The 8,396-nt window shown below is 36.9% G+C and overlaps 1 protein-coding gene across 1 annotated transcript; it reads left to right on the top strand.

The window, feature by feature from the left end:
- Nucleotides 1–1,837: 1,837 nt before the first annotated feature.
- LOC128547997 (uncharacterized) lies at nucleotides 1,838–5,853 on the top strand. Its single transcript, XM_053522194.1, has 2 exons — nucleotides 1,838–3,450; nucleotides 5,715–5,853. The coding sequence occupies exon 1, from the start codon at nucleotides 1,935–1,937 to the stop codon at nucleotides 3,444–3,446; it is 1,512 nt and encodes a 503-aa protein (XP_053378169.1). The 5' UTR covers nucleotides 1,838–1,934; the 3' UTR covers nucleotides 3,447–3,450; nucleotides 5,715–5,853.
- The last annotated feature ends 2,543 nt before the right edge of the window (nucleotides 5,854–8,396 follow it).

The raw sequence follows: 8,396 nt of genomic DNA, 5'->3' as shown, positions 1-8,396 counted from the left end.
TCATTTCAAGTATTGAAGAGGTTGGTAGAAACAACTTTGTCTAAAATAAGTAAAAAATAGACGTTTCAGTGTTTCAATAGCAAATTGCAAAGCTAACATGTGACATAAAGAATATAACATTTGTCGCTTTTTCCCCACATTCGGTCTCGGTTTAAAACATATTCCGCAGACTTCTGCAGACTTTAATACGCAAAAAGTATATTGTCCGTATATTATTCTACGTGTATGAAGTGTCGAAAATCGAAGAACACAAACTTTTGACAGAATTTAAATGTATATAAATTCCCGTTCATACCAGTATGCCTTTATTTTCGATTGATATACATTTCGATCAGCAGACGCTTATTATTTTGTACAAGCATTTCATACATGTCTCTTCTGAAGTGGTAAATTAGCGTCAAACATATAATTCTTTGAATTCGTTGAACAGAATAAAATTGTATGCATGCTTTCACATCTGAAAGATACCTTTTAGGACAAAGCTTTTTAAGTGAAAAAAAGTACTTTTTGCTTTTCCATTAGTAAATTATCACCATAATCAAATTCAATTTTAGTTTTTTTTGGGTTTTTTTTTTCTTTTTTTTTTCTTTTTTTTTTTTTTTTTTTTTTTTTTTTGTTGTTGTTTTTATTTTTTGAAAAGAATATTACGTTATTTTTCAGTATTATACCAACACCGACATTTTCAAAACTTCAGAGCAGATGCCAAGTCTAACATACCAAACAGATAGTTTTATTTTGGAAAAAAACACTTGCTCAATGTGATTAATAGCTAAATATTTAGAAAATATATTCGTGTTCAACAATAACATAGAATCGCTGAAGCACATATTGACTGTTAAAAATTTACCCAGTAAAATAAACCTATAATATCTATAAAGTGATAACTGACTGTGCACGGGGTTTCTGCTTTTCATGAAATATTGCCCATGTTCTCCGTGTTCTAGGTCAGTGGTTCGTTTATCTATATAGATTATGTCGTTTCACACGTCTATTTCGTTTAGACGAACAAGTTCGTGATCTTTCCATATACACAGACGGTGAATGAGAGTGACGGAATTAACTGATCGTAGTTTTCCGACGATGCTAACTTACTGAGTATGTGCATTAGAAAGGTCCGTCTTGTACCGATATAGATACATTTTGTGACTTTTTTTAAAAAGAGTGGCACCCTTTCATATTTATGTACATTGTAAATCTCAAACTTTGTCACAAATTGACATACGAGCCTTATTTTATCTGTAGTGTAAATGCAGGTATTGCATCATCTTTTGTAAATTTTTGAGTTATTGAGGTAAATGTCAGATTCACGCATAAAATACCTCTCATGTTTTTCTGTATTTCATAACTTAAATTTCCATGCAAATTTTATTAAATTCGGTTCAGTAATAAGAAAGTTGATATTTTATAAACTTCAGTAATTTATGTTTCTATCCCCAAAACCACTATAATGGGCCTCAAATTGTCAATTTCAATCCGCGCCAAAGTAGTCAGATTTCCCGGCTATATCGTGAATCCCGTGAAATAGAAATAGTCAAGAGTTCACGGCTTAGCCGTGAGTCCCATGAAATTTAGTATTTGGCGGGACATTACCCTTTAAATAGACTGGACTAGATATGCCTTGCGCACACCACCTTCCGACATTATAGACGAGTCTATGTCTGATTAATTTTTCTTGCTAGAAATTTATGCTCGATCGAGGTAAGAAATTTATTTGTTAGATTTTTGTATGATTTTTGCATTACGATTTTTATTTGGTAAATTTTTGTGCATTCTACAGAATTCTTTAACATTTACTTTTCGGCATATGATTTTATTTCATAAAGTTACTTACCTGACATTACATTCAGGATTCCTTGTTTGGCCTACTTTTTAACCCGCTCGCAAAAACGGAAACACGTGTTATTATCTCCCTTTGTTTACATTCCCACAATGCAATGCGCACCATGCGAGAGCACGAGATGTTGCCTCCATTATTTCAGTTTCTTGTTTTCGGCGCTACAGTCAACATTGTAGCTAATTTACAAGTTTCTACAATTCGCTCGCGGTGTTTGTTGGTAGGTATGGAATCGGATAGTGAACAGCCAGAGGCCAGAATACCTGCCGTAGAAGAGAAAGACGAAATTAGTGTAGAAAAACTTTCTGATTCGGACTCAGATTTTTCGACCACGCACTCGCAGTCATCTGCGTTGTCAGTGCATTCTCATGCGGGGACAGCCCCAAAGAAGCATTCTAAGTCTAAATCAAAATATAAGACTCTGGAAAAGAAATTTAACCAGTTAGATGAAAAATTGAACAGGGTTTTGACCCAATTGGATGTAAATTCTGCCACGTCAAAAAAGTCAGCAACACGTGGTCGGTCGTTGTCTTTATCCGAAAATAGTGACTCTGAAGGTCAAGATTCGAGGGAGGACGTTTTGTCCTTGCATTCTAACAGTAAATTTTCTGATGGTGAAATTTCTGACTCTAATGATGATAATTTGAGTGGTGAAACAAAAAAATGCTTGTTTGACATTTTCGGGGAAGATGCAAAAGTGAAGTCAAAACCAAAGCCACAGGGTTTAAAACTTGATGACTCCCAGAAGGAAGTTCTTGAGGCTAATTACAGGTGTAATTCTCCAAATCTTTTGACTGCTTTTTCTGAGGACACTCTTGACATGTTCCCAATTGACGAGTCTACAGAGACTTTTTTGCAGGTCCCACCACTTGACCCATTTGTGGAGAATTGCCTTATCAAAAGACATGGTAATGAAGCTGCTTTTTCTAAACACAAAGTCAAAGGCCTTTTTACTCAGCCCTGTAAATCTGTTGAGCGTATTGCCTATAAGGGTCAACATGCCGCTCGTCTTGGAATGGTGATTCAAATGTACATTCAGCAGAGCTTAGGAAATCTGTTAGAACTAGTACAGTCTGAGCAATTCGACAAATCATCTGCAGTAAAACAGATCAAGGATGTTTTTGCAATGTCAACAAAAGGGTTAGAACAGCTCGGTAGAACAGCTGCACTGCATCATATTATCAGGAGGTCTCTCGCTATGTCAGATACTGCCTTGTATGACCTTAGTGATGCCAATGATTTTAGAAATTTGCCTTTGCGAGGTGATGGCGTCTTTGGTGGAGATCTCGATGGTTTGTTGAAAAACAGAAAAGAGAAGAAAAAGCAGCTAGAAGATTTGGTACCTGATATACAACGAAAGAGGAAATTTGACATGAATATGTCAAGTTCAAGTTCAGTTGCTAAAAAGGGCAAGTATAGCCATGTAGGGAGGTCTTCTTCTCCTAAACCAGCTTCATCTTGGCAGCCAGGGAATTTTCGTATCCCCAGAGTACCACAGTCTAATAGATACCAGAGCAGACAGTCGTCCTATTCAAAAGGAACCACGAGAGACACTTTCCGCAGTAAGCCTTCATCCTCGGGAAGAGGACATGGGAAAACTGGGAGACAGTGACTCGGTAAATATATTAGCAAAGTTTCCAGAGATACCTGTTGGGGGAAGACTTACTCATTTTCTAACAGAATGGCAAAAAATAACTCGAGACAGATGGGTCTTAGATGTGATAAAAGAGGGTTACAAGCTAGAGTTTTTGCAGAAACCTCCTTTTTTAGGAATAAAAACAACAAAAGTAGTACCAAAACATCGTCATATTTTCGAAACAGAAATTCAAGAACTTTTACACAAAAATGCAATCGAACTTGTAACCCAGAATCACAAAACAGGTTTTTACAGTACTCTGTTTCTAGTACCAAAAAAGAATGGAAGTCTAAGACCAGTAATAAATCTAAAACCCCTCAACATGTATCTCAAGAAACAACATTTCAAAATGGATACTTTGAAAAAGGTTCTAAATCTAGTCGAAGTAGGGGATTGGAGCATAAATCTAGATTTGTCCGATGCTTACTTCCACATTCCAATATTCAAAGCTCATCGCAAATTTCTCCGGTTCTGCTACCAGTCAAAAGTTTACCAGTTCAAGGCTCTATGCTTCGGGCCAACTTCAGCACCACGAGTGTTTTGCAAAATAATAGCCGTGGTAGCAGCTCATTTGAGGAAACAAAGCGGTTAGCAACGTACTTCGACGACTGGTTAGCTCTAAATCAAATGAGACCAAATCTGATAAAAGACCGTCAGATTTTGCTCCATCTTCTATTTCGACTAGGTTTCATAATAAACAAAAAGAAATCAATTCTAGAACCAGTTCAACAGATAACTTACATAGGCAGTCTTTTTCAGTTAAAAGAAGGGTTGGTATTTCCAACTCCAGAAAGAATAAGTGGTATAAAAGTAGCTGTGAAGAGAATTTTACAAGGACACAGCACGGCTTGGGATTTTCTAGTTCTCTTGGGGAAAATAGCATCTTGCCTAGAATTAATACCCAATGCAAGGTTGTTCATGAGGCCAATCCAACTTCATATGCTCCAAAATTGGAGTCCCTCCAGAATGGAACTAACTGTCCAACTTCCTGTTTCTCCAGTCCTAGTAAAACATTTGAACTGGTGGTTACAGGAAGCAAACATTCAGAGGGGTCGCTCTTTTCAACGAGTCTGTTACAGTACGATCATAACAACAGATGCCTCTTCGTCGTGGGGTTGGGGTGGCCATATGAACAACCTTACTGTGCAAGGCGTGTGGTCAAATTTACAGAAACTCCAACATATCAATTGTTTGGAGATGGAAGCTGTGTATTTAACAGTGAAACATTTTCTGCCTCACCTGAAAGGAAAGTCTGTTTTGATAAGGTCAGACAACACAACAGTCATCCAGTATATCAACAAGCAGGGCGGGACCAAGTCAGTCCATCTTTGTTGGCAGGCTTGGAAACTGTGGTGTCTGGCCATATCAAATCAGATCTCTCTGAAAGCTGCATTTGTGGCAGGTGCACGCAATGTCTTAGCAGATACTTTGAGTCGACATTGCCTGAAGGAAACCGAGTGGTCCCTGAACAAGACAGTGGTGAACAGTTTATTTCACCTTTGGGGTCGCCCATTAATAGATCTGTTTGCGACATTCAACAACAAACAGACACCCCTGTTTTGTTCATGGGTTCCCCACCCGAAGGCCTTTGCAGTGGATGCCCTGTCAATTGTATGGCAGAACATGTATGCTTATGCATTTCCGCCAATACAATTGATACCCAAAGTTCTGAGTCACATGCTTCAGTTCAGTTGCACTCTGTTGTTAATAGCACCACACTGGCCGAGACAACATTGGTATCCCAGTCTGTTACCACTACTCATAGCTTGCCCAGTACAGTTACCAGTACATGCGAATCTGTTGTCTCAAGCAAACGGTCGAATAGTTCATTCAAACCCCCAGGTACTAAACTTGACTGCATGGCTCATATCGACAGATGTCAAAAAGCAAAAGGCTTTTCTAAACAGACAAGAGCTCTTTTTGCAGCCTCTTGGAGGTCAGGCACGCAGAAAGACTACAAGTCTAAATTCAAACAGTTTAGTAGCTGGTGTGGTGAGAAACAGATTGATCCGTATTCGGCTTCTTTGATTGAATGTGCAGATTTCTTGTCATTTAAATTTCACCAAGGTTGTTCATACAGAACTGTCTCAGGTTATAGGTCAATGTTCTCTTCAGTATTACAGTCTGTAGATGGGCATGCAGTTGGACAACATCCAACAATTATACGTTTGCTAAGGGGTGTTTTCAATTCTCGTCCACCACTTAAACGACTTGTTCCTGAATGGGATTTGCCTTTTGTTTTAGATTGCTTACGAAGATCACCATTTGAACCCCTCAGGGATGCACCATTGAAGTTCCTGACCCTGAAGACTTGTTTTTTGGTCGCCGTCACATCATTCCGAAGATGCAGCGATATTCAGTCTATGACCTTGGGAGAAGGCTGTGTCAACGTTCAAAGTAAGGGTTTGTTTTTTGTACGACAAGGACTGTCAAAGCAAGACAGAGCAAGTCATACCCCTACTCATATCTTTATACCTTCATTTCCTGACAACAAGCTTCTAGACCCAAAAAGATGTGTGGCATATTATCTCAAAAAAACTGAGAAATTTAGACATAAAGATGGCAAAGATGAGACAAGACTTTTTCTTTCTGTTAAAAAACCTCATAATCCAGTTTCTTCTCAAACCATATCTAGATGGATTTGTGACGCAGTCAAACTTGCTTACAAACAGAAGAATCAAAGTGTCAAGGTCAAAGGTCATTCGACTAGAAGTGTGGGACCATCTTGGGCTTTATTCAAGGGTGCATCAGTGAGTCAGGTTTTACAGTCGGCAGATTGGTCAAGGGAGACCACCTTTATAAAACATTATTTGGCGGCAACTAACACAGATTTTTTAAATGTTTGAACAAAGTAGTGTTCTTTTTGTAACTGTACCAAGTTACCGGTTTATTGTTTCCGGCGGGTTGCCAGGATTACAGTGGATTTTTACATTAATTAGTTGAATGTACATACTGGTTTAAAGTGGAACTGTTATTTGATGCGGACACATTAATTGATCTGTATATAGAATATTGTGAAGAAGTATAATAATACTTGAACTGTAAGAAGTGTAAATTATCTTAGTGTATTTCAAGAAGAAAAATTGAAGATGTGGAAACAGACCCACCTCCATTACAACTGCTTTGAAATCATAAAGAATCCTGAATGTAATGTCAGGTAAGTAAATTTATGAAATAAAATTGAAAAATTTGTATTTCAAGTTAAGATTTTATGAATAAATTATACTTACCTGACATTATATGTTTACCCTCCCACCTGCCCCACTCAGTTTCCATGGTGACTGTAGCGCCAAAAAGGGAAACTGAAATAATGGAGGCAACATCTCGTGCTCTCGCATGGTGCGCATTGCATTGTGGGAATGTAAACAAAGGGAGATAATAACACGTGTTTCCGTTTTTGCGAGCGGGTTAAAAAGTAGGCCAAACAAGGAATCCTGAATGTAATGTCAGGTAAGTATAATTTATTCATAAAATCTTAACTTGAAATACAAATTTTTCAATTTTAGCTAGTTTCGGTATGTCAGGATAATATATTAAATTTTTCAGACTTTTGTAAATTATTTCGAAAGAGGAATCTAAAATGTTTCGTTTATATAAGATGTAAAATTTGTACTGAAATTTGTAACATGATATTTATAAAGTACTCTGTTTTAAAAACTTATGTCAAACATTTCGTTGTTATGGAACGCCGATATTGTATTGCACTGTAATGTATTAATCTATATGGCAAGTCTAGTACTGTGTATGTAATATATTATTGTAATATGAAATTGTGTGCCAGTCTATTGCATATACATACAATGTCCGTTTTAGTGTATGGCATTAGATATTATATGGATGCCAACTATGATATAACGCTTGATTTACATTGAATTTTGTTAATTTGTAGTTGTAAATAATGGCTGCAGTTTATCATTTCCATTACTATATTTTTTCATCATAAACTTTTCATATCTTTTCATACTTTGACTTTAGTCTTTTAAGTAAATAATTTTTGTAATAATGGAAGTAATTAGTGACGTATTTTAATCACGTGACGTATGAACTTAGTAGCACATATATTTTGTATGAGTAGCACGTATTATTTATGGGAGCCTACGGAGGTATGGTGTACCCAAAGGAGCAGTTTTATGCCCTGACTTATTTGTTTTGCTATGGTGCTTACCATATGTTATATATTTTAGCTTCTTCCGCCAGGCGATTTTTCCTGGTGATGTCATAACCCGGAAGTACAATGCCCGAGATTCACTTGTCTTCACTCGCCTGGATGTGATATTCCCAGCGCAGAGCTTTCGTCCCATGGTTGTGCCGTAAACCGCAAAGACGCTGATTTTTGTTATCCTCTGAAGTCAGCTCAGGGATGCAATCACCTACCACCATAGGGAGCCAAAACGGAATCAACGTATTCACGGTTTAAAGGGACTTGATTTAAAGATACGTCATATATTGTTTGTGCTACTTAAAGTTCGCAATTAAATTAAAGAAATGTGCCACGTCACATTAGAATGGAACTATACGAACTTTGTATCTGGTGATACTGAACTTTTTTTCTTTCTTTCTTATAATCAGTTGTTTTTCTTTTTCATATCATCTATTCATTGTTAATAATCATCTTATGTAAATAAATTTGTAAATATTGTAAAGGGTGTTGATTTGTTCTGATGGTTACTGTCGTCGGTACGGCCATTTCTGTCACAAACTTGCTTTATCAATACTAAACTAAGATTTTAGATCAACGTATGTAAATGAAGAGTAATTTATACGTTCTCATATAAGAGTACATATCTAAATTATGCAATGTATGATAGTGGCATTGTCGTTGTTTCAAATAATTTAAATCACATGCCATGTGTATGCTTGACATTTTGATGATATGTGTGTCGTTTAAACCTGCTTGGAGTACAAATAAAAGTCATAATACAGAAA

Source organism: Mercenaria mercenaria, chromosome 13 (genome assembly GCF_021730395.1).
Source record: "Mercenaria mercenaria strain notata chromosome 13, MADL_Memer_1, whole genome shotgun sequence".
Lineage (NCBI taxonomy): Eukaryota > Metazoa > Mollusca > Bivalvia > Venerida > Veneridae > Mercenaria > Mercenaria mercenaria.
Note: the sequence above shows the minus strand (reverse complement) of the source record. Positions and strands in the feature narration are given on the sequence as shown.